Source organism: Sinohyriopsis cumingii, chromosome 15 (assembly GCF_028554795.1).
Source record: "Sinohyriopsis cumingii isolate HCF-2022 chromosome 15, ASM2855479v2, whole genome shotgun sequence".
NCBI classification, from domain to species: Eukaryota; Metazoa; Mollusca; class Bivalvia; order Unionida; family Unionidae; genus Sinohyriopsis; species Sinohyriopsis cumingii.
This window is the reverse complement of record NC_142975.1, coordinates 52,020,155-52,047,514: the sequence shown is the minus strand read 5'-3', so window position 1 is coordinate 52,047,514 and position 27,360 is coordinate 52,020,155. Positions and strand designations below refer to the sequence as shown.

The window sequence follows — 27,360 nt, the reverse complement described above, 5'->3', positions numbered from 1 at the left end:
AAAGAAAAGGAAGAAGAAAAACTAGTTCTAACCATCATATTACAGGACAACAAAAACAAAAATTATCTGAATCAAAAGAAAGAAAAGATATGGTGATTTGAAAAAAAATCCCAAACTCTGCCCTCCTTCCAAGATTAACAGGTTGGTTCCAATAACACTTGAATCATCTATAAATCTTCCACTGAAGGACTGAGTACAGCAAATTCTACTTTTTAGATAAAACTATATTGCATTGCCCAGTGGATTTTAATGACAGAAATCTGGTGTATTTTTAATGTGATTTCTGTGTGATTATATGTACGCATGTGTGTGTGTGTGTGTGTGTGTGTGTGTGTGTGTGTGTGTGTGTGAGATATACAAGACAGTGCTAAATGTAGCAGCTATATTTCGTTTGAAAATATTAAATCCTTCAAGGAAATCATTTTTATTGTCTTTTATTCAATTCTGAATTTTCGGTAATATTGTATAGATATTCTCTACTGTGTAATATTACATTTTATGGCCATGTATTCTGTCTCCTTGTCAGACCACCAAACTTTTGAGTATCAAACACCATCCTCCTAATACTGTATGGAAGCTTGGCAGGTACGGTGTGTAAGTTTGGACAAGCTAGATCCGTTCTTCCATTAATGCATCAGGAGTGAAGGCCATCGAGAAAATGTCACCGAGTATCACCTTTCTGACTGTCATATCAGGCTTCACCAAATACATCTCTAGGTCCAAGCCAAACTGCATAGTATAGAAACCAAAAATTAGAATGTGTAGCACAAACCATCCAACTACATATTGATGGTGATGTCAAAGATTAGAAAATTTATTTTAAAGATTTCATTTTTATAACTAATGAGCAACAGGGTCCATCAACATTAAACACTGCACAAGTAAAGGAGACTCCAACAATTCTGAAGATGGGGGCACTTACCTACTTTCATTGATTCTTTTCAAATTTCTCAAGTACAATCTCATTTGCCTTACACACACACACACATATATATATATATGTTGCATTTTAATATCAGATCTTAAATAAGTAAAATGAAGTTATTAGCTTGATGACAGATGTGTAATATAAATCAAGCTGACATGCAGTGGTCACAAATTCATGGATCAGCTGACCCTAAGTTGCCTCCCTCTCAGTATAAAAGCATGACTGGTGGCACTCTACAGTTTCGTATTTTGCATAGGATTTTAAAGAAAAAGAATTTCCCCGGCTTTCCTCACTGGTTATACTGGCTATTTAAAAAAGACCTTGTATATCTTAAGTATAATTCAAAGAACCTTTAATTTCCTTAATTTTGATGTATGATTGATGGGTGTACTATGGGTTATAGAGTATACAGCTTGGCCTTCAGATGTGCACCTTTCAAAAAAGTGCTAGCTCTACTTGGCAATTTTCACTTCCTGAACTTCAGAGGTAAATTGTATAAAAAAGAGCCAAAAACTTTTTTTTACATTTTATATATTTGGTAATTCATTCATTGCACTTTCAGAAGGTGGTATTGTCTAGTCTGGCAAAATTCATTTTCCCTATTTTAATAGCCGTTATCTATAGTGTACTTTAGACTAATTCAGGCTGATTTTTTAACACAAGGGAACAGTCATTTTGTGCTTTAATCATGTAAAATTTCCAAAAGTACAATATACAAAGAAATATCATCCATATTACATTAATGTAGCATAGAGGTATGCCAACATTCTCTCCATTGTGCATGTTTTAAATGCGAACTACTTCACCTTACATACGTCACTCTCTTAAAAGTACATATTAACTGGTGGGTACCCCCTGTGTATCCAACTGTAAGCAGTTGTCTCCCTCTCAGTATAAAAGCATGACTTTGCATCCAATTGAAAGCAGTTGCCTCCTTCTCGGTATTAAAGCATGAATGTGTATCCAATTGTAAGCAGTTGCCTCCCTCTCTGTATTAAAGCATGACTGTTTATCCAATTGTAAGCAGTTGCTTCTGTATCCAATTGTAAGCATTTACCTCTCTCTCAGTATTAAAGTATGACTGTATCCAATTGTAAGCAGTTGCCTCCCTCTGGGTATTAAAGTATGACTGTGTATCCAATTGTAAGCAGTAGCCTCCCTCTCTGTTATTAAGCATGACTGTGTATCCAATTGTAAGCAGTTGCCTCCCTCTCTGTATTAAATCATGACTGTGTATCCAATTGTAAGCAGTTGCTTCCATATCCAATTGCAAGCATTTACCTCTCTCTCAGTATTAAAGCATGACTATATCCAATTGTAAGCAGTTGCCTTCCTCTCAATATTAAAGCATGACTATGTATCCAATGGTAAGCAGTTGCCCCATCTCAATATTAAAGCATGACTTTGTATCCTCTCTGTATTAAATCATGACTGTGTATCCAATTTGTAAGCAGTTTTTTCCTTTGAGTATTAAAGCATGACTGTGTATCCAATTGTAAGCAGTTGCCTCCCTCTCAATATTAAAGTACGACTATGTATCCAATGGTAAGCAGTTGCCTCTATCTCAATATTAAAGCATGACTTTGTATCCAATTCTAAGCAGTTACCTCCCTCTCTGTATTAAATCATGACTGTGTATCCAATGGTAAGTAGTTGCCTCCCTCTCAATACTAAAGCATGACTATGTATCCAATTGTAAGCAGTTGTCTCCCTCTCAGTATTAAAACAAGAATATGTATCCAATGGTAAGCAGTTGTCTCCCTCTTGGTATTAAAGCATGACTGTTTCTAATTATAAGCAGTTGCCTCCCTCTCTGTATTAAAGCATGACTGTGTATCCAATTGTAAGCAGTTGTCTCCCTTTCAGTATTAAAGCATGACTGTCTAATGGGTAGATAAGGGTAAAGGTAGAGTTCTAATTATTTAAATTAAATTACATGGTGTGTGTTGCTGTAACCCACATACACATTTCAAAAGTTCGGTAATCCAGTCTTCTTCCGTAAGCACTTAAGTTTTTCCTTAATGCATTCACTGGCATCACTTGACAGGCAATTTACTCTTTTTCACACTTCAAAATAATATAGGTGTCTGACACATGTATATTGAAAAAAGCAGTAGCCTAAAATAAGTAAATCCTACCTAAAGGAAATAGATCCTCAGATTACCCACTGGATGATGTCTAGCATACCACAAATTAGACTTTGAAACACACTATTCCATACCCTACCCATCAGGTATATATTCCTACTTATCAAGCACTTGAATCAACTCCTAAATCCTATTACATGGAAGAATTATTTGTGTGCAAAAGGCCAGTTACTTAAAATTCCCATTCAACAAAGATATGCCTTGTAGTTATAAGCAGGTTGCCCTGGAATGCTAAAATATGGGAGCGGTGTTTGCAGATTTCATAAGCTTTATAAAAAACAAATTATATTTTACTTTTTACATCCCTACATGCTAGGCACATACACATGAATGTGCTAACCAAGGCATGTACTTTTGTCTTAGCCTGCATTGGTACTGTTTTATCCTGAGGTGTAACTGATCCTGATTGAAAACAGTGACCTGCAAATAGCCATTATGGCTGTCACAATGGCAGCCATCTTGTAAATCTTGTTATTACTACTCTTGTTAATGGATGGTCTTATTGACATATGGTTTTCATGAAAACTTATGACAGTGTTTAGCTGGTCCAAATGCAAATGTACCAATCAAACATGCAATATGTCAGTCATAGTAGCTAGCTTGAAAATCTCATCACTACACCTCCTGAACGGATGGCCATGATTGACATGGGGTTTCCACAAAAAGACTTAGGATATCCAAATGAAAAGGTGTCCATCACTGAGTATGACACTGTAAGAGACATAAAGTTCACTGACCTTCTACAAGTGATATCCGATTGATGGTCAAAGGCCCTAGCAAAAATACATGTGGCATTTACACATCTCAAGCATGTATATATTTCTGTTACCAAATATTGGTATGCAGGAGATTCCAAAAGAATATCAGAGATGGTTTCAATACTTGATTGTTAAAAATTATAACAGGAAAGAAGAAATGGACTTCTCTTAGATTTGTTTGGAACTTCTTTTAATGCAGCAGAGCATGAGTCCACTCAAGGGACAATTAATTAACTTCTCATCAAGGGACAATTAATTATCTTCTTGTCAAGGGACAATTGAGTATCTTCTCGTCAGGGGACAATTAATTATCTTCTCATCAAGGGACAATTAATTATCTTCTCGTCAAGGACCAATTAATTATCTTCTCGCTTCAGTTAGTAAAGTATCAACCTAGGTACATAGGTATCATGATGGATAGACAACTGATGGACGGGTCTAAGCAGAAGGTTGATTAATTTTAAGCACAGCACCTGTAGCATCTACACCAGTGGTCCACCCCCGCCCCCCGGGTAGCGTTCCGAATCAGGGTTGTGAGGAACAACTCATCTACACTAAAATATTTACTGTATTATTTGAAGCTTAAATCTTAAAATTTAAAATCACTTGGTTTCTTTCCAATTAAACGAGACACTCAATAAACCGCTTGCACCCATTCAAATTTATATCAGTACTTTTGGGGTGGTTTAAATGCTAACATAAATCAACCCAGGCAGGACTGGGCAGGTATGTCCTTGCTGGCCGTGGTCCCGATACAATAACCCTATCTACACATTGGCAGACTGAACAGATATTTTAGTGCTTTGTCCTAGCGACATCTGTTGGATGTCATGAGTTGCCTCCCGTAGTATGTAATGCCAATTAACCAACAGTGTGTAACAGCAGTGTATTATACCTCAGTCGAAAATGGTGGAGGCAACTAACCTAAAAAAGATACTTTGTAAGATTAACATCAAAATTATGACTATCTACCAGAGGGAATCCATTGCCAGCATATTTGAGTGAAAAGTATTTGAACAAACATGGACCAGCAGTGGAAAATTGCTTATTTATCAGTCCATTCAAGCTGTGTGCTCCCTTTGTTTCAATCATGTAGCAAAAGTGTTCAAATTTGTAAAACTTAATTTTGATTGGATGTGGTGGCTTGCTGCCACATCCAATGAAATTCACAGACCCAAAGCACAGAAATATCTGCTCAATATGCCAAGTTGTAGATAGGGTTATCATACCGGAACCTTGGCTAGCAAAGATGAGGCACTGGTATTGAACCCACAACTCTTGAATTATGGGTCTGATACTGTACCAGCTTATATTAGTAACTTACAAGCAGATTTACATGAAAAAGAATAGACTTCCATGTTCTAATAAACAGAGGCCATACAAATATAATGATAGACTCCCACGTTCTAATAAATAGAAGCATTACAAATATAATGATAGATTACCATTTTCTAATAAACATAAGGCATTCAAAAATAGGAAGCACTGACTCCCATGTTCTAACAATCAAAAGGCATGCAAAATAAGGATAGACTCCCATGTTCTAATAAACTGGGGGAATGCAAATATAAGGATAGATTCCCATGTTCCAATAAACAGAAGGCATGCAAAAATAGAAAGGATAGACTCCCATGTTCTAATAAACGGGGCATGCAAATATAAGGATAGATTCCCATGTACCAATAAACAGAAGGCATACAAAGTAAGAACAGACTCCCACGTTCTAATAAACAGAAGATATACAAAAACAGAACAAGACATTATTGTTTTGCTACTTTCAAAGACCATACATGGGTGTTTTACCTCCAAGTAAACCTGTCTACAGGCTCCACAAGATGCCTTGAAGCTGCCTTTAATATCACTGTGGAAGAGACAGTGACATGATACAATTTTAGATATGGACTGACTACTAAATCCTACCTATTTCTGAATATACAACACTCCCTTGATAACAAGTACCCTGATAACTCGCAAACCACTTATAACACAGGGTCAGGTGTGGATCACAGTTTTTTACCAGAAAATATCCTCCAAATTTTTCCCTATTTGTTGAACTTGAAGAAAATCGCGATCCAAATTGGTAACAGAAACTTTGTTGTATCACTCGTTTTATCATCGAAAACAGAAGATATGACTGCCTTTCCAAATGACATTTCTAGTACACCGCAGCTAACGATATGTAAGAAAATTTTGATCAATGAAAATGTCACTTACGCCAAGCAATAAATAAATACAAATTAAATAGTTTTTTATCTATTGAAATTGTGTTCAAGTTCTATCTTTTAGTTCCTTTTAAGTGTAATCATCATAAATGCAACGTGTCCTCTTGTAATTAAACGTAAAATGCATCAATCTACCGTAACAGCTATGTCCACGAGCATTTCTCTGAGAACCTAATTAAGTGCCGACCATGTTTTGATAACTGACTTCTGGAAGTATTTGTTGTATTGTTGCAATGAATTAAAAGCTGGCCTCCTTTGTATTATTACGTTAAATAATTGTCTCTTGAATCAAATAAAGGAGGTGGAATAAAAGAAAAGTTAAATGGCACAAAAATCCTACAAACTTAAAATCTAGCAGCCTAGTTTGTATGTCAGGTGAACTCACTTCATTTGATCAATTGAGCACTTTTAAATGTTATTGTGTATATAACATAAACTACCTTAAATTAACCGATTCTTTCATAACTGATCAAAGATAACAAGGCAGCCAAGCGAAATGAATACTTCGTAAAATAAAGAGCTTGATTGGACAGATACGGACCATTGTGGGAAAGCGAGTTTCAGAGAATTCTTGAACTGGCACTTTGAGATATCCTCAAAGATGATAAGAAGTTTCATTATTACTTCCAATGAAATCACGACATCATTACTGTACTAACTGAACAATACAAAAACTGAGTTACGACGTAGATGATTGTCTCACAAAATAAATGTCCCATGTTTTTGAAAAAAAGGAATCTTGTTAGGTGGTGTAGCAACAGTTGGTCTAGTTCCCGCACTGTGCCAATTTGGCAGGATAATATTACACACCACTATGAGAACAAAACTCATCAAGAAGACAAAAAGCAGTGACATAACACACATATTTTTTCGTGTACACATGATGTTTGTTGAAACCAGTTGGAACGATCTTTCATATGTTGGACATTTTGAAAATAAATGTTATTTAAACAGAATAACGAACAACTTCATTAGAAAAAGCGCTTTATTAAAAATTATTATCGACATGATTGTAAAATGAGGATTCAGTCAATAAACAGCCCCATTCCCTAATGCTGCTCCCCCCCCACAGTTTTCTTGATGTCAAAACAATTTTTTTCCCCAATTTTTGGAGATCCCTTGGTAACTCGAACCTCGCTTATAGTGCGGTCTATGTTTGTGGACCATGTTGTGCATGAGTTATCGAGTGAGAGGTGTATTAGCGGGATGATGTCTCAGTAATGGAGTAAACACATGCTGACTTGTTTACTGAAGGCAACAGCATCCTTCTTTGTCTTGTTTTATCAGAAACTTTTCACACAGGATTGCCCATAATGAAAAATTCTAAATTATTATTAGGGGCATGTTAAAGTTGACATGTTTTGTTACCTTAAACAGGTGTTTCAGTAATAAATATTTGCAATTGCTTTAGTTGGTAAATGTATCAAAGTTTTCCATTGGCCAGAATGTAACCATGTGATCAGGATGAGCTGCGCTTATTTCCATATAAACTGTACAGAGAACTACATAATAACAACTTGTATAAACAGAGGCATATGCAAAGTAACTACAAATTAACAATGAAACAGAGGGTATACACACTGCATTCCATTAAGATGAAATAAAAATGCTGGGTTTATATTTTATTGAGAAAATTAAACAAATTGATTTTGACAGAATCAAATAACAAAATTCATTATATTTTTTCTGAAAAATAAATAACTCTTTGACTAGATTTAAAAAAGAGCTGGGAAACTCGAAATATACCAAGAAGAAAATTGGGGCTACTGCAATTTCACTACTAATGAATTTACAATGATAGTAAATGAATATAAAGACAGGCAGGGGGGTGTTGAAAGACTAACATTATAACAATTCGACCCACAGTCCTACAATGTAAGAGCTAAACCTGATAGCTACAATGCAGGTGTGGGTGTGAGGTAGATCCTGTGCCTCCCCCATCGTAACTGTCTGGGTTGATGTCTTGCATTGTTTGACTACTGGACCCTCCTCGCTATAACCATTTACTGATAATCTTAATTTCATTTCTAAGTAAAGCTCCTGTAGGTAGCCTAACTTGTTAATGAACATGAAAATAGATTTAAATAAACAAAAAATTTGTTACTCACGAATCTGGACTATACTGAATTGGCCAAGTCACAATGAACTCATAAAAGCATCAAATCCAAGAGTCGTGTATATCCAACACATTCTTTTTTTTTGATACCGAACTTCTACTCAGAACATGTGACAATTTAGATAAAATATTAAGACCCTGCTGTGGAATGTTTTAAACTTTATATCAGCTACCATTGGTGGAATTATTTTGTTTGATGTTGATGTAGCCTTAAAATGTTTGGATAATCCCCAGTTCTATAAATAGCTACATAGCAGAAGATCTCAAGAAGAGTTCATATGCTTAAAATCTGCTCTACAACTGACAACAAGATATATCTTTAAAAAAAGCTTAAAAAAATCATAAAAGAATAATATTATAAGCATTTAATGTTGTTTTTTCTGACTCGTAAATACCATGCCTTTACTGCTGCTTTACTTTTATAGTGGTTAATGTGGCAGACTCAAAAATGAAATTTCCAAATTTTCTTTCATTTGTTTTCTTCATAACTTTCTCCAGAAGAAAGCCAATAGGAGACAACTTCACCCGTCCAGCAGATTTTTTCATTCTGAACTTAGGTGTTTCTGGATTGGTAGAATATAAACAAGCAAAAACATCTTTATTCATCAAACAAGAACCAATGCTTCCATAATCTGCCTTCCTTTATGAGATGTAATTTTGTGTGATTAAACTGATCTGACAGAAACTTCAATGTTTCTTGGTTTTAACGTACTTTTAACTCCTCATTGACCACATCATGCCAAAGAAACTGGAGCCATGTGCCTTTCCCAAGGACACACCTGCAGCTGACCTGGGCTGGTGTTGAACCTGCAACCCTTAAGTTACAAGTCTACTGCATTACCAAATGAACTACCATGGCATTCCATCTGGGAAAAAGGCTACATCTACCAATCAAAGAATTTTAACATGCAATAGCCACATTATGACAGATATTTGAATTATTACCTAAATCTGGTTCACAATGCATAAATTACAACTTCAACACTTTTAAGGTTTTCTTAGAGTTAAATTAAAGGGAGATAAATGTATATTGCCCAACTTTGTAAGATACAGTAATACCTGTATTGCTTGACACATATTGACAATCTATACAAAAAAAAGAACTTTCCATATTTATTTGTTGTTATTTTGCTTTGGGTTGTGTTTTACTGCCCTAATATCTTTACAATGCAATTCTTGAATAGGGATGTTAATAGTATTGAATAACAAAGAATGTAGAGCTGGATATATGAATTAAAATATTTGCTGAAAATTAGACAAGTACTTAAGTGGTATTCTTTTATTCTTATGTGATGTCATGTCAGATATACAAGCAACTTTTACAAGTTTTTTTGTGTGCATGGATATATTATGTTTAGTACATTGTAAATTTTAATTTAAAAAAAATGAAATAAAATATATTAAATTTTTATTTACCAGACAATGGCTGTGGCTTTGAACTTCTGATGGCCTTCTGACACTGCCTTCATGACAGCCACACGTTCTGCACACACACTAAGTCCATATGAAGCGTTCTCCACATTACAGCCTAGAGAGATTTTATTTGTCTGGTGTTAATGACCTTTAAAACATTACCATTTATCTATGCAAAAGAAAACTAAGTGCCTGTCCCAAGGACACACAGAGACAGCTGACCCAGGCTGGCCTGGGCAGGTATCAAACCCAAGATCATTGGACCATGAGTTTGATGCTCTACCAACATGGCTACCATGGTCCCCTGCAGTCTACAGAGAATAACAACTGCAATCTAGAAACTTAAAAGCAAAGTTAAATAAAAATTCTGCAGAATATCTATCCCCAGTTCCAACCAGACCTAATTTTAAAACTTAATGTAGCAGCAAAATTTATAAATTCAATTGAAAAAGGAAGAAAATTAAGATTATCAAGAGAAGGATCTGTATGGAAATTTACTGGATGTATAAAACGTACCGAGTCCAGTAAAACTTTCAGAACTTAAAACTTCTACTAAAATAATGTTGTTCTCTCGAGGACTTTTTTTTATCCTGGCATAAATCCTTCTATATGCCTTTAATGAAAGTATTGTTATCTGCCCTTGAATTGGAACTCCTTAGCATGCAGACATAATTAGGCAATGCTTCTGTGTAGTAAGTAGAAAGAGGGATTGTAAACAATAACATAAGTGATATTGTCATTATGACAAATTAAGTAATTGTAATGATATATGCCTTCATATGAAATATACTATTGCATTTGTAAAATTTATGATGGAAAAATAACGGAAAAAAAGGTTTCCATGCATCATTTTCTGCGTGAGAATTGCATACAAAAAGTATGGATTCAATGATAAGATAAAACCATTTGCATGGATAGCAAAGAATGCTCACTGAAATCAAAATATATGCATTTAAAATAAACACATAGGCTCAAATATTTTGTTTGTGTTTTCATACACTTGTATGAAATTCACCAATTTCAAAGCAATTAGTAAATAAGGATTTTGCAGTGCCAAAACTACCCTTACGTACCACTCCTATTCACATTTAAATCCTTAAATTTTCTTGTATCATAAAACTAGATAAGAAAAAAAGCAAACAATAATCTTATCCAATGTTGCAATCTCCTACTGCTAGTACCACCTCGTACATCACAAAACAGAAAACAATATTCATAATCATCCTTAATTGGATGGTATGTAACAGATTATACAAGCCTGCCTTAATTGGATGGTATGTAACAGATTATACAAGCCTGCCTTAATCAGATGGTATGTAACAGATTTATACAAGCCTGTCTTGATTGGATGGTATGTAACAGATTATACAAGCCTGCCTTAATTGGATGGTATGTAACATATTATACAAGCCTGCCTTAATCAGATGGTATGTAACAGATTTATACAAGCCTGTCTTGATTGGATGGTATGTAACAGATTATACAAGCCTGCCTTAATTGGATGGTATGTAACAGATTATACAAGCCTGCCTTAATCGGATGGTATGTAACAGATTACACAAGCCTGCCTTAATTGGATGGTATGTAACAGATTATACAAGCCTGCCTTAATCAGATGGTATGTAACAGATTATACAAGCCTGCCTTAATCAGATGGTATGTAACAGATTTATACAAGCCTGTCTTGATTGGATGGTATGTAACAGATTATACAAGCCTGCCTTAATTGGATGGTATGTAACAGATTATACAAGCCTGCCTTAATCAGATGGTATGTAACAGATTTATACAAGCCTGTCTTGATTGGATGGTATGTAACAGATTGTACAAGCCTGCCTTAATTGGATGGTATGTAACAGATTTATACAAGCCTGTCTTGATTGGATGGTATGTAACAGATTATACAAGCCTGCCTTAATTGGATGGTATGTAACAGATTATACAAGCCTGCCTTAATTGGATGGGATGTAACAGATTATACAAGCCTGCCTTAATTGGATGGTATGTAACAGATTATACAAGCCTGCCTTAATTGGATGGTATGTAACAGATTATACAAGCCTGCCTTAATTGGATGGTATGTAACAGATTTATACAAGCCTGTCTTGATTGGATGGTATGTAACAGATTATACAAGCCTGCCTTAACTGGATGGTATGTAACAGATTATACAAGCCTGCTTTAATCGGATGGTATGTAACAGATTATACAAGCCTGCCTTAATTGGATGGTATGTAACAGATTATACAAGCCTGCCTTAATCGGATGGTATGTAACAGATTACACAAGCATGCCTTAATTGGGTGGTATGTAACAGATTATACAAGCCTGCCTTAATCAGATGGTATGTAACAGATTTATACAAGCCTGTCTTGATTGGATGGTATGTAACAGATTATACAAGCCTGCCTTAATTGGATGGTATGTAACAGATTATACAAGCCTGCCTTAATCAGATGGTATGTAACAGATTATACAAGCCTGCCTTAATCGGATGGTATGTAACAGATTATACAAGCCTGCCTTAATCAGATGGTATGTAACAGATTTATACAAGCCTGTCTTGATTGGATGGTATGTAACAGATTATACAAGCCTGCCTTAATTGGATGGTATGTAACAGATTATACAAGCCTGCCTTAATCAGATGGTATGTAACAGATTTATACAAGCCTGTCTTGATTGGATGGTATGTAACAGATTATACAAACCTGCCTTAATTGGATGGTATGTAACAGACTATACAAGCCTGTCTTGATTGGATGGTATGTAACAGATTATACAAGCCTGCCTTAATCAGATGGTATGTAACAGATTATACAAGCCTGCCTTAATTGGATGGTATGTAACAGATTATACAAGCCTGCCTTAATTGGATGGTATGTAACAGATTATACAAGCCTGCCTTAATTGGATGGTATGTAACAGATTATACAAGCCTGCCTTAATTGGATGGTATGTAACAGATTATACAAGCCTGTCTTGATTGGATGGTATGTAACAGATTATACAAGCCTGCCTTAATCGGATGGTATGTAACAGATTATACAAGCCTGCCTTAATTGGATGGTATGTAACAGATTATACAAGCCTGCCTTAATCAGATGGTATGTAACAGATTATACAAGCCTGCCTTAATTGGATGGTATGTAACAGATTATACAAGCCTGCCTTAATCAGATGGTATGTAACAGATTATACAAGCCTGCCTTAATTGGATGGTATGTAACAGATTATACAAGCCTGCCTTCTAAAGATACCATGGACCACAGCCAACTTTTACAGTTTATTTTCAGAATTAAATAATTGTAAATGTCCGATTCACTAAAATCGGGTATTGCATTTAAGTCCATTCCACATGAAGTCAAGGTGTCTGGATTCAGGAGACAATCACAGAGTTAACAGCTTAACTGTTCTCTTGATGTCTACAAATTGAATGCTTAGCTTCAAACAGCATTTTTCCACCATCTGTAAGCTTCAGTTTTAAGATTCCTTTCACTCTACATATCAACTTGCATTTGCTCCCTGTCACCAATTGATCATGTCTGTGTAAATAATGTTTCAACTGTTTACAGGTTTGATTACGAATATTGACTTAACTGAGAAACTTTTCATCGTCTTGGTAAGTGCTCATTTTCTTTAACTACCCACAGATACAAAAATGCACACCACCTCCGAAATATCTGAAGGGGATAACAACTTCCGAAATAACTGAAGGGGATAACAACTTTCAGTAAAGCTCTAATGTCTGCAATCTCAAAGGTTGGAAATAGCTAAAATCTCAAAATCCTGGGCCAATGGCACTTCCAAGTGTTTATGATGTACCATATTTAATAACTAAAAACACAAAATTCTGGACCAAGAGCACTTCAGATTTCAAGCTGTACCATAGTTATATCTATAAACAATTATAGTGACTGTAATGAATATTGTCATAAGACGCTCAGTTTTTCCCTTAAAAGTAGAGCCTTTCTGTTGGCATGCCTGCATAAGACTTGGTAAGACTGAAAGTCTAGAACAAACATTAGAATACCTCAGCAAAATTTAGGGGAAAGCATTCATATTCAGAAATTGTACAGCTGTGGGGCTGGTTTATTGGTCTAGACCAGTGTGACCTACTTCTAGTAAGCACTACTACCACTACTCCACATGATAAACAGGTCAGCGGAGCTTCATGACTAAAGTTTCAAGGATTTGGAAAAAAACTGAATAAAATCAATCATAATGAATACTGGAAAAATAGCACCATCAGTACAAAAGTACCCAAGGCTTAGCTATTGTTGATGTTGTGGGTTTCATGCCATTTAAAAAAAACAACACAATATGGGTTTTATATAACTGGATAACTGGTGAAGAAAGAATGCATGAAAACCCTTGTAAAAACCACCAGCCCACATTTGTTGTCAAGCAATGTATGTCATGCTAATGTCACAGAAGGTTTTACATCACAACATAATTCAACTCACACCAGGAATTAAATTAAAAGCAACATATTTTTTCTCAGTATTGTCATGTCTTTCACTTGGTAATGTTAAAACATCTGGTAACCAATATTAATTATAAATTGGAGTATATACAATTTCTTGTACATGTTCTGTCTGATAACTTGGCTGGTTTCATTCTTTTGGCAATGTGTTGTACATGTTCTGTCTGATAACTTGTACATGTTCTGTCTGATAACTTGGCTGGTTTCATTGTTTTGGCAATGTGTCTTACATGTTCTGTCTGATAACATGTACATGTTCTGTCTGATAACATGGCTGGTTTCATTTATTTGGCATAGCCACTGCCAAAACAAATCATCCGACCACTAGAGATATCAGATGAACACATAAAATACTATCCATCATTTTCATCAGATTGTATAATTCCAGAAAGTTTTTTTTAGGGACTTCCACGAGTATTTTTTAGGAATATTATTCTTACCAAAACTGAACTTTAATCTCATATTACTCTGTAAATCTCTGCATCAATAGTTCAAGCTGAAGAAAAATACTGTTTAAATAAATAGCATGACACTACAGCAAAGGGACACTACTGCATCTCATAACTACCAGAGTTACAGGTCATTTGATCCACTGTTTAATCCCATTTTACTTAATTGTTGTGAATTTGAAGAACCAAAGAGAGAGAGATCACCTGAAAACATTGATCCATCTGGACACAGTACTGCACATCCCACCCTGAAGTTGCTATATGGACAGTAGGCTTTTTCCTTGGCATCCAATGCAAGGTCAATCAGTTTCTGAATGGTTGAATCTGAAAGTTAAGACAGAATTTGGGAATAACCAAATTGACCAATTCTACATAAAAGTACTTACTCTGTAGAATAATAATAATAATAATAATAATAATAATAATAAAGACTTTTTTTTAGAGAAGATAACTCGGTTACATAACTACCTACCTTGAGGCCTTCTAGCTGTTATGTATAATATATGCAGTATGTACAACAAGATATGATAAATCTGGCTTGACACTAAGTGATTCTAAAAATCAATGTATCAAGCCTGGAATGTATGCAGACATTTTTGACCTGGGCTTTATTTAAATCCGCTTTATCAGCACCTAGAAAAAGCCCAAATTTCATGCATGCAAAATCAAGTCTGCATAGAACAATATTCAGTTCATGATGCTTTGTGCTGATCAAGTTTTATACTCTGTGATCTCGTCACAGCATCTAATGATTCATCATCTTTAACTGATGTTTGTGCATGCTCTATTCTTCTATTACACAACTGTACCCAGTTTATTTCATCTATCAAACCTTTATTTCACATGATATATCACAGATGGCTGATGCAAGCATAATATTGAAAACAAGAGTCCCTACATGGAACTAACACTCTACTGCTAATAAGAACTTTATTGTCTTCCAGAAATTCAAGAAAAGACCATTTCCTCCTCTTAACTGCTTAGTGTTGAAACCATATCTGATTCTTCAGCAATAACAAGATCACAAACATTAGCTGCTGTGGTGTTTGTATTCGATTTCAGAATTTATTTAAATTTAGGACCAACAAGAGATCATATGATGTCTTCTGGTTGTTGTTGCTGTCATTTTGAGTTTAACATGATTGTCTGTAGATAGTGCAGGCCAGTAGATCTAGTATTGAAAGGCTATACATGACAGTATATCTGGTGGAGGAAGATCCTGGTAAAATCGCAGGAAGATCCACCGACCCACAGGAAGAAACTGGCAAGCTTTCTCCTAAACCCATGTTTGCCAAGTTTGACTTCATCCATGCAGTCTGAGGTGAGACATTGGTTATCTGTAAAGGCTAGCACCTTATATCACTTGGACACCCAGAACACATGGAAACCTCATAATGATACAGCTCTGAACTGTTCTGGCTTTGAACCATCTTTTGAACTGGGCCATTACCAAAAGAGGTTATAAGCATAATCTGATGAACTTAAATGTAATGTAAAATATAACCATAGTTTTCACACTGTCATCTGGTATTGGCATCAAATACATTTAAAGGTAGACCTAAGATGAGTGAGATCCCATTTAAAGGTAGATCTCAGATGAGTGAGATCCCATTTAAAGGTAGATCTCAGATGATTGAGATCCCATTTAAAGGTAGATCTCAGATGATTGAGATCCCATTTAAAGGTAGATCTCAGATGAGCGAGATCCTCATATCACTTACTCTTTATTATTCTGTATGATGAATCATATAATACCAAAAAATGTCAACTTTATAATTTGAGTTTAGTGTGTGTGTGCGATTTGAATTTTTAACGTAGCTTTAACAATTTTTCAGTAATATTGCTATCATGTCTGCAGTGTGGCAGTTTAAAGTGATGACTAGGATTGGGGCACCATGTCACAGACATGTAGCAAGTAGTCCCATCCAGTCACATTATCCTGACACCAGGCCGACCAGTCCTAACACTAACTTCTTAATGCTGAGCACCAAGCTAGGCAAGCTGTTAGTACCATTTTTGTAAGTCTTTGGTATGACTCAGCTGCGGATTGGACCCACAACCTCCTGCATCCGAGACAAATGTATTTGAGTTTAAATGTACATGTCAGAATACTTCCCATGGCTATATAACCTTAGGTAGCTGCCATGCCTCACAGTCTGACAACAATCTGAAACAAGATATGTCAGACAGGAGAATGGCTTACAACATGGACTTTATCCATGTCATCATGCTCCCCAAGAAAGCCAACCTACAGCTATGCCAAAACTACAGAACCATCAGTCTGATCAGTCACCCAAGCAAACTCACGCTGAAGATAATTCTCAACAGACTAAAGCTTCAAGCAGAGAAAATTAGTGCTGAAGAGCAGGCAGGCTTCCAAGCAGGGAGGAGCACCACAGAACAAATCCTCAATCTCAGACTCCATTGCGAGAAATACCTTCAGCTTCAGCAGAATCTATACGTCTTTATAGATTTTAAAAAGTTCTTTGATAGGGTACGGCATGCAGCCTTATGGGTAACTATGAGGAAGTAAACATCAGCTCAGACCTGGGGCAGGTTGTTGAGCACCTCTATGACAAAGTCACCATTGCTGTTCCCATCAATGGTGGCAGAGTAGATTGGTTTTGAACAACAGCTGGAGTCAGACAGGGATGTATATTGTCACTTACATTCTTCCATTTTCCTGGAAAGGATCATGGAGGATGCCTTACATAACCACAAGGGCACTGTCAGCATCAGAGGTAGAACAAACACCAACCTTCACTTCGCAGATGATATTGATGGTTTAGCAGGAGAGGAAAAAGAACTGGCTGACTTGGCTGACAGCCTACACAGCATATCATATGGAGATTAGTGTAGAAAAAAACCAAATGATAACAAACAACACCAATGGCATCAGTGCAGAAATAAAGGTCAGTGGACAGAAGCTGGAAAGAGTCACAAGCTTCAAGTACATGTACTTGTGATCCATTATCACAGATGATGGCTCCAAACCAGAACTAATTTGCAGGATTGCCCAGACAACAGCAGCAATAAAAAGGTTCAGATCAATATCGAAATATACCAACATTGCTATAGGTTCCAAAATCAGGCTAATGCGCTCGATTGTCATATCCACCTTTATGTATGCTTGTGAAACATGGACACTCACATCAGATCTAAAAGGATTCAAACCTTCAAAATGAGATGCTACCGCAAGATCTTGGGCATCTCGTACATTGACCATGTAACCAACGAAGAAGTCCATAACAGGATCCAATGAGCCATGTTTTCCTATGAAGACCTCTTGACCACTGTAAAAAAGGGTAAAATGACGTGGCACGGTCATGTCTCAAGATCATCTGGACTGGTAAAAACAATCTTGCAAGGCAAAGTGCAAGGGTGCAGAAGAAGTAGACAGAAAAAGAGGTGGGAAGACAAGATTAAGGAGTGGACAGGCATTGGATTCGGAGATTGCCAAAGGGCAGTAGAGAACATGGAAAGATGGAGAAAATTGGTTGTAAAGTCAACTGTGGTGCCCCAACCACCTCCTGGGTTAAGGGTTTGATGATGATGAATTCTCAGAGCAAAACATGGTTCTCTTTATAAGCATGTATGTCTGAAGCAGATGCATTGATATTCAACTCCCACTGTTAACAAAGATGTTCCTAGCTACATATACATCAATATATATTACATGTACAAGAAAATAAACTTCAGGTTAAAGTCATAACATGGAGAGAGAGGGAGATATATATATTAAATTTTGTGTAATCATTGGAATTTGTGTTATGGATACCAAGTTACAGCTAAAAGTGAATTTCATCATTTTACAGTGTATCCTCTAGGGGTGCAAAACTGAGAGCCAACAATCTTGTTAGTGTCAAAACATGGGGTCAGACTGAGTAAAAAACAAACTTTGGTATCAAAACTGGGGGTCAAATTAAAAATATGGGGGTCTCAGAAGTGTAAATAAAGGTAAAGGGAAACACTGATTTTAAATTAACCATGTTTGGGAAGAGATGTAAAAGAGAGAGGAAAAGTGAAAAACAAGGACTAAAGTTGAGGCTAAACAAGTTGAATTAACTGCAGCCTCTACATCATGAAAATTTAATATGAAAAAACCATCAATTTTATTAACATCTCTAAGTCAACTGAAAATACAATTCATCAATCATTAATTTGATTGACTGTCCTACAATGCAAGATGTATTGCATATTTTTGTTTTGGTAGCACCAAAACAAATATGTGATATGTCTTACGTTGTAGGACTATGGACATGACCACACACAAAATAATCTATAAACCTTGAGTGTCTTATTTCCTTTTACAATTTTTTGTTTTCATTTTGGTAAATAAACATAGAGTAGTAAAAATCCTGAATTCAGATAAGTGTCCGACAGTGTTGACATCTTTCACCCACCTAACTCAAGAGAGTTGTGGTGCATAAAAAACGTAATTGTTGCATTTTGTTGTCTCAATGCATCCAGTGAGTTTATATTTGTTCTCCACCTTTTTTTTTTTTTTAACATGACTGATTATCAGAAAGAAAAACAAAACAAAACAGAACAACATGCTGGTCTAGACAAACCACAGGGGCTGGGGTGGAATGTGGTCCAATCTAAATACTGTCACAGATTGGACCTTCCCCACCCCTGATATCTATTCATTAAAGGATACTCTTAATTTACTTGATAGTGAGCCCGTGTTACAAGAAGTATAGATTTTGTTGTGATTTCGGATAGTCCTACAATGAAAGACGTATTACATGTTATTTGTTTTAGTGCCAGACGCCCAAAACAAATATCACCGTCTAGGTCTTACATGTAGAACTGGGGGGTGGGGTGGGGGGTTGATAAATCTCTCGGCAACAGTTCTGGTGGATTCAGAGAGAATAAAAGTTGTTGCCTGTTTAGGCTATTGGTTTACATAATGACGTTTTATCAATAAAACACAATGAAATCTCTGACAATACGAAATCACAATAACGGTACTATAATTTATATAATTTCGTGCTGTCATAGACTTCATCGTACTTTCAATCTTTCAAAGTTTCCCACTAAACTTTCGCTGCTCCTCTTTGTTTCGGTACTGTACATTTTATTTAAAATTTAACTCGGTCCTCTTGCATTCAACCTAACGGAAGCAGGGTCTCATATCGTTGCTTACAATTTACTTTTCATAAATGTACTCTATAATTACTAGTTATTATCTAGTACATGTATGACTGGTAAATTGTAAGCATCGATACGAAACCGTGTCGTTTAGAAAAGGCGCGCAACAAATAAATTGGCAATCGTATTTACTTTATTACCTAGTCTGGTTCCCTGCCTAGTATGTTCCTTGCGTTGGACTCCGCTATACTAAGTAAGGCGGACAATGAACAATTATTTTACTATATGCTCTATACATTTTGTTTCTCATTACAGACCTTTCCACTGGGTGACAATACAATTCATATGTTAATCTAAAATACCTTAAAAGTTGACTTCACGATAAAGTTGTTGTCAAAGGTTGACCTGCATTTTATTTTTGAGAGGCTGGACTGTCAACAGAGCAGCATGTAAACAGAACAGATTTCACATCCGGATCATCACCAAGGCCTTATTACTCACTGTGCACTGTCGCCGAAATACATATAGACAACAACACCCTGATCTCATATTATCAAGAATAAACAGTTACCTTTAAATCCCTAAAACAATGCATACATATAATTCTTCTATCACCACCAAAATGAGAGAGATAAAAAAAAGTTCTACAAATAGACTAGAACTACGGGTACTGAACTGGAAGTACTAACTGTGACCTAATTACGGGTGAACGCGGACGCCATATTATCACGTGATCAAAACAAATGGCCTCATATGGAGAGATCTCGTTAATCTAACCGTGACAAATTTATTGCTTTTATATTCTGTTTGTTAGTGACATAATGCGAACTTTATTAATGCATTCGATTTGAACTATAGCAGTCGTTATCTTGTGCTCAAGCTTAACCAGCAAATCAGTATTTTTACAAATATTTCTACAATTAGTCGAAGACGAAGTATAAAGGAGTGCAACGCAGGGAGTATACTAAGCAGGGAACCATACTATTTATTACCCGGAAATGTGGGTAACGCATAAAGCTGCAATTCTTTGGTGGCGCTCTACAGTTTCGTATTTTGCATAGGGATAATTTTAAAGACGAAGAATTTCCCCTTCTTTCCTCGCTGGTTATACTGACTATTTAAAAATGACCTTGTATGTCTTATGTATAGTTCAAAGAACCTTTAATTCCATTTATTTTGGTGTATGATTGATGGGTGTAATATGGGTTATAGATTATACAGCCTGGCCTTAATCAAGATATGCACTAGCTCCACTTTATCATTTTCACTTCCTAAACTTAAAAGGTATTTTAAAAAAAGACCCGATAACTTTTTTATTATACATGTTATATATTTGGTAATTCATTCATTGCACTTTCAGAAGCTGGTATTGTCTAGTCTGGCAAAATGCATTTCCCCTATTTAAACAGCTGCTACGGATAGTGTACAGTACTTGAGATTAATTCAGGCTGATTTTTGTTAGGACAAGGGATCAGTCATTTTCGTTAGCAGGTGTTTAGATCATGTACAGTTTCCAAAAGTACAATATCAAAAGAAATTTCAGCCACATTACATTAAAGTAGTATAGAGGTATGCCAACATTCTCTCCACTGTGCATGTTTTCAATGTAAACAAGTTCACCTTATATACTTCACTCTCACAAAAGGACATAACTAGTGAGCGCCTCCTTTAACGTTTGTATCGGACGCGTGTACAATAATATCGCAGAAATAAAACAAAGTAAACACAGTGAGAGTTAGGCACGCCTTTACATATAGCAAAAATGACAAACCAAGGTCCTTGTAATGCATGCTGATAATCGTTAGATGGCAATCCGTTATATAGCTGACAGTCTGCTCCTTTGTCTTGAATACACTGCAACAGAGTTGTCTGACTTGTTTCTTAACGTTAAGTTGTTTTGGTCATCGTTGCATTCAGAACACTGATAATATATACTGTGAAACGTGAACCAATCTGTAAGTGGATTAAATGAATAATTGACTGATCGATTGATTACTTGGACTTACGTCGCCTGCGCCCAAAAGGGCATATGCGACGAGTTTATATCAGTATGTATTCCTGGGGGAAGGAATTAGCGCCACATCCCATTCGCGTTTATGTGCTAAAGGAGCACTGCTAATTTAGCCGTCAGGTCGTAGGACTGTATGTCCGTAACGACCTGAATTAAGGGCTTTCTTGAGTGGGATGGGCCCAACACACACTCAAGTCAACAAAGAGTTGATTTCATTCCGTTATGGTATCGCGGTACCAATTGTTTTTCCACAGACCTTAATGCTAATGTTTGGAAAAATAAATCTATTTTCTATCCTACTTTAGCGTGCATGTCACACACTTTTCTAGAGAGCAGTGTTAGATTGTCAATTTGACAAGGCCAAACCAGATACTTCATTGCATTTAAGAGAGATAACTCTGCTGGAACCAGACGGGGTAAGAGTTGTCTAGTCACAACGTACACAGTTTCAGACATGAGTACCACTTGAGAAAAAAAAATTCATAAAAAATATAAAATATCATCTAGATAGGAATTAATATAATCCCACATGTTGCCAGGAGCCACAACTTTTTTTAAGCCTAACATAAAGTACAATTCTTACATAATGCACCAATCACAGCTAGTTTTCTTGTTTATTTCGAAATACAATGTTCCTACACCTTAAGCTCCAACCCACCTCCCACCTGGACTTGCGCAATTGGTACCGTTATACCTTATTGACAGTACTAGGTGTCGACCCAAGCAGTATGTAACGCCCGTTGCGAGTGGTCGCAACGATGACGTCACATCGGGACACATTTAGTCTAGTTGTACAATTGGATAATAAAAATGTCAATAATGTGTTAGCCACCTGTGCAATTGGGTCAAATCAAGACAAGTTGTACAATTTTCATACCTCCTAACAATCGGAACAATTCTAGTACATAGTGTACGTTGTAGATGCCCTAAAAATTTTTAATAACTAATATGTCTGAGCGACATTTAAAAAGTTTGGTCACTGTTAGGTCATAACAGGTTTGAATTTTGAAGCGGTGGATTGAAGGATCAAGTTTGTGTAACTTACAGTTTTATCAAAACGGGATACCGAGCAAAAAGGTTCCCTGGATAAGAGGGATTATATCTGGATAATAGAATTATTCATTTAAGGTATTCATTGGAATCACAATGTGGTAGTTGACTTTTTGGACTCAAACACTGTAAAGTATCTTTTAAAAAATTTCACTTTGTAACTTAGATAAATGAATAATAATTTGGTGAAGGATGATAGGTATAATATATAAACGGTTGGTTGTTGAGAATTCCAGACATAAAATTTGATCCTTGAACAGACTGGACAGATTTGTGAAGGCATATCATTGTCAATATATCTTGATCAAAGCGTTTTGTATGGTTTAAGGTTTTAATATTTCTCAAAGGAATGGGCTCTGGAAATCTTGTGGACGCACACATTTTAGTCAACAAGTCTTGGTTGATTGATTTGGTCTTATGTATGGAATTTTTCCATAGGAATTTACACAAATAGTAAATTTTTAAAAAATATATAGTTTTTTCCATACGATTTTAACACAAATTATGGTTAAAAATAAATACTAGGTTTTACCAAAGGAATATCCTACAAGTTGTGAATATAAATAGATACTAGAGCTTTTTAATTGTACATTCCTACAATTTGAGACTATAAATATATACAAGAGTTTTTTTTCCATTTCTGACTTGCCTATTATGAGATTTCAATTATATGCTAACACTAAGGCGCATTGGATAGTTTATTTACGGGGTATTTAATAGTATAGTTGGTGTGATGGATAATATTTTTATGGAGTGGTTGGTTTTTGAGATTTCACCATCTTACACTCTAAGCTAACACAGGACGATTGTGATAGTGTGTGTGTGTGTGTGTGTGTGTGTGTGTGTGTGTGTGTGTAACGGGTGATGGATGATACTGAGATGTTGGATTATATAGGTGTGTTATTGTGATGTTTAATAATATAAGCTAACACAGGACGTTTTGGGATAGTGAGATGTGATGGATGGTATAGACGGTGCAATGGATATTATTTTTATGGGGAGGTGGATGAAATATAAAGTGTGTGAGAGTATATTTTGTTTTGTTTCTTCTCCTCCTCTTACACTCTAAGCGAACACAGAACTTTTTTTGGATAGGGTGTGGAAGTCATGGGTGGTATAGATGATGTAATTAATAGTATTTTATGGGGTTTTGGATGATATATAAGATGTGTGAGAGAATTTTTTTTTGTTTTGCTTTAAGCTCTTTCTCTCACACTCTAAGCATACACATTTTGTTTTTTGATAGTGTTTGGGATAGATCGTGTAATGGATAGAATGTTATGGTGTGTTGGATGGTAGGAAAAAAGTGAGAATATGTTTTTCTTGCTTTCACTTCCTTCTTTTACATCATATGGAACACAGAGCATTTTTTTAATAGTATGTAGAGGTGATGTATAATATAGACGATGTAATAGATAGTATGTTTTGGGGTTTCGGATGATAGGTAAGATGTGAGAGAGTATGTTTTGTTTGCTTTCATCTCCTTTTACGCTCTAAGAGCAGGTGAGACATTTTTGAATAGTGTGTAGGATGATGGCTGGTATATATAATGTAATGGCTGTTGCATGGTAGGGAAGGTGTGTGACAGTATGTTTTTTTGCTTTCAGCTCCTTCTCTAAGAGAGCACATGATGTTTTTAGGATAGCGTGTATGATGATAATGATGGTATAGCTGGTGTAATGGATATTATTATATGCCCATTTTTCCCCCGTTAAGTTTACATTGTCAGAATCGTTCAATATTACCCGATACTGAACTCGCGCGATAATACACATATAGCATTCACGTGCATAAAGGAACTACTTTCTATTGTAAACAAACAATGGACGCAGACGCCAACACTTTTGATTTGTACACAAATCATGTACACTCGCATAAGAGGCTCTTTACGTTGTGGTTGTTTAAATTTGTTTCTGAATGAACTAAAAAATGTTTCGTGGATTGCAAAAAAAACCAGCTGTTTTGGCACATTCCGCGCTGATACGATGTTACGGATTTAGGCTAGCTACATTTTATAACAGACGGAAGATAAGGTCCTTACAAATAACATACGAGTGACAAGTCATATGCTGTCTTCTTTAGCTGGTGATAAGAATGGCAAAATAAAACATACTTACACTTTTACCTCCTGAATTTCCTCAAAATGTATTTTCTTAATTCTGCAAATCCGAATTACATTAGCCATGTCATAGGTTTTCAATCTGGATTACACATTTCGAAATTGTGCTGTAATTTCGATGATAAGTGCAATTGCATCCTCCTTACTGCACTCAAAATGAAATAATCATTAAATTCTATAGGTCTTTTTGATAATTGCAATTGAAAGACTTCGTATTTTCCCCACATTATGCTTTCAAACATTCAGTGACAGAAACACATTTGCAGATGTAAACACGCTTCTCCCGCACCACTTCAATCCGATGTATTTCATGTATAATTTGCATAGATGAATTCAGTCCAAAATCACAAACTTTCGTCGAATCGAAACAAAATACCAAAAATATATTTATTCCAGATCGAATGGAAAAGTTGTTGCAAAGCGCATTCATTGACAATATGACTGCAAATTTCAATTTTAACTAGATACGCCAGTATATTTAGAAAGTTATGTCGAGCGCGCGACTAAGTCCAAATTTATCTGGGCGGAGTTATGTGCGCATTAATAATGATGTCATTGTGTAATGAGAAATCTGCGCTTGTGTATTTAGTTTGGAATACGACATTCATTCATTTACATCGTTTCTTGTAATCTATTTTGTTTATATAATTAAACCTTAGGCAGAATAAAAAATGAGCATATAATAAAAAAGGTTACTGCTTTTGTATGGGAAAATATGAACTCGTTTTGTCGAAAGGATATACTGCACTCCCAAGATCGTGCAGTATTCCATCCTAAAACTCGTTCATATTTTCCCATACAACTGCAGTGACCTATAAGTATTTTATGGGATGCAAGGGATAGTATGTTTTTAAATGTGCGGGATAGTAGGTTTTGTTTTCTTTCAGCTCTTTCGCTTAGACTCGAAGCGAACACAGGACGCCTGTGATAGTGTGTGTAAGGGATATTGAATGGTATTGGGATGTTGGATGGTATAGATGGTGTGCTGGATAGTATATATGTCGTGTTTGATTGTAGTTAAAAATTTGTGCTGGACTGTATATGTGTTGAGCTGAATTAGAAATATGATTTTACTTTTTTTTGTCCACCTTATTTAAATTATTTACGTACAATGTTTCCGTTTCTCCGAAAGTCGGTAAGAGTTTAAATAATTTCAGTGCACTTTAAGTCTTGGAAATTTTGTACAAATATATTTCTGGATTATTTTCAGTCTGTGCTAAAGTCCAGGGCAATTTCAGAATTTAGTGCTACGCTTTATCTTTGCCATTTCTGACAACCAAAGCATCTATCAGTTTCCATTCAAGTCCGCTAAATGTTCGAATATTTAGCGCAATATTTTAAGTCATGGCAATCTGAATATTATCTTCCTGAGTTTTTCTCAGTCTGCGCTAGAGTTTGGGCCATTTTGGTAATTTTAGTAGTACTTTTAGACTAAACCAATGTAACATAATGTTCAGGGATCTGTTTAGTCTCTGTTAAATTCTGGGACAATTGCATAATTTTACCCTTACTTTTAGTCACAGCGATTTGAATATTAATGTTCCAGATTTTCTCAGTCTCCACTATAGTCCGGGACAATGTCGTAATTTTAGTACTACTTTTAGTCTGAATCTATCGAATCAAATGTTCCGGGATATGTTTAGTCTCTTTTAAATTCTGAAACAATTTCGTAATTTTAGCGTTACTTTTAGTCACATTCATTTTGGCATTGGTATTTTCCTTATGCAAATTTGTGAACACCGCCAATATAGTTTCAGGTCTAGGTAATGCTTTATATATAAATCTCGGATACAATGGTATAGGTATTATGCAGCAGGTACCGGTTATACACGTGTGCAATTTTAGGTCAACCGCTTGCAACACTGTTACTAACAGCTCCGCCCGAATAGGGTCAGTAACTTGTAACATTGTTTCCAGCCATGTTAAATTCCTCTTGTCTGTAGACTAGCCTACACATGTTAAATTCCCCTTGTCAGTAGAGTGCCGGGACCATGTTTATAATGGCAAGTCCATAAGGTGCCCCATATATTACGACTATATTCTCTTAATAAGTACAATTGTCAGACAAAGGCATAGTACCTGGTAACAAAAATCTCTGTGAAGTATGAGTGTCCCTTAGTAGTTTAATAGGGATAGACTCGCAGAGTCACCAGTAGGTGATATAAAACCTTTCGACATGACTGGTTTATATTTCTCCAAAATAAAATCAGAATGGGCTTTATTCGACTCAACAAATGTATTGCTTTCAATACAAGACAGTGACATGGACTCTTTGAAACAAAAGCATTTGGAATAGCAATGTCTGTTATAGATTCTATTTTTGGACTCTTCTCAAGATTATTGGAATTCATTCGGGGCTTTCTACAAGTTTGGATTTGGGATAGAACATTTAGGATTATATGGGATTTAATTCACAATGATATATTTGTCATTTCAATTTTCACTTTGTATTCCAAGGGTATAAGCTGTTTGTAGAATTCGACTAAACATGTTGGTTTCGCTTCTTTCTGTCACTATTTGAAGACCACAGAGTCGTGACATTACGCTTTCCTACGTTTCCACCGATC

General features: G+C 35.8%; 1 protein-coding gene across 1 annotated transcript; it reads right to left on the bottom strand.

The window, feature by feature from the left end:
* Window positions 1-418: 418 nt before the first annotated feature.
* Window positions 419-21,539, bottom strand: LOC149781796 (cytidine deaminase-like). The gene is made up of 5 exons (XM_089935955.1): window positions 21,385-21,539; window positions 14,724-14,843; window positions 9,588-9,699; window positions 5,637-5,694; window positions 419-729 (listed from the first exon to the last, which is right to left on the bottom strand). Exons 1-5 carry the CDS (start codon window positions 21,401-21,403, stop codon window positions 610-612), a joined length of 429 nt encoding a protein of 142 aa, XP_089792081.1. The 5' UTR covers window positions 21,404-21,539; the 3' UTR covers window positions 419-609.
* Between the last annotated feature and the right edge of the window lie 5,821 nt (window positions 21,540-27,360).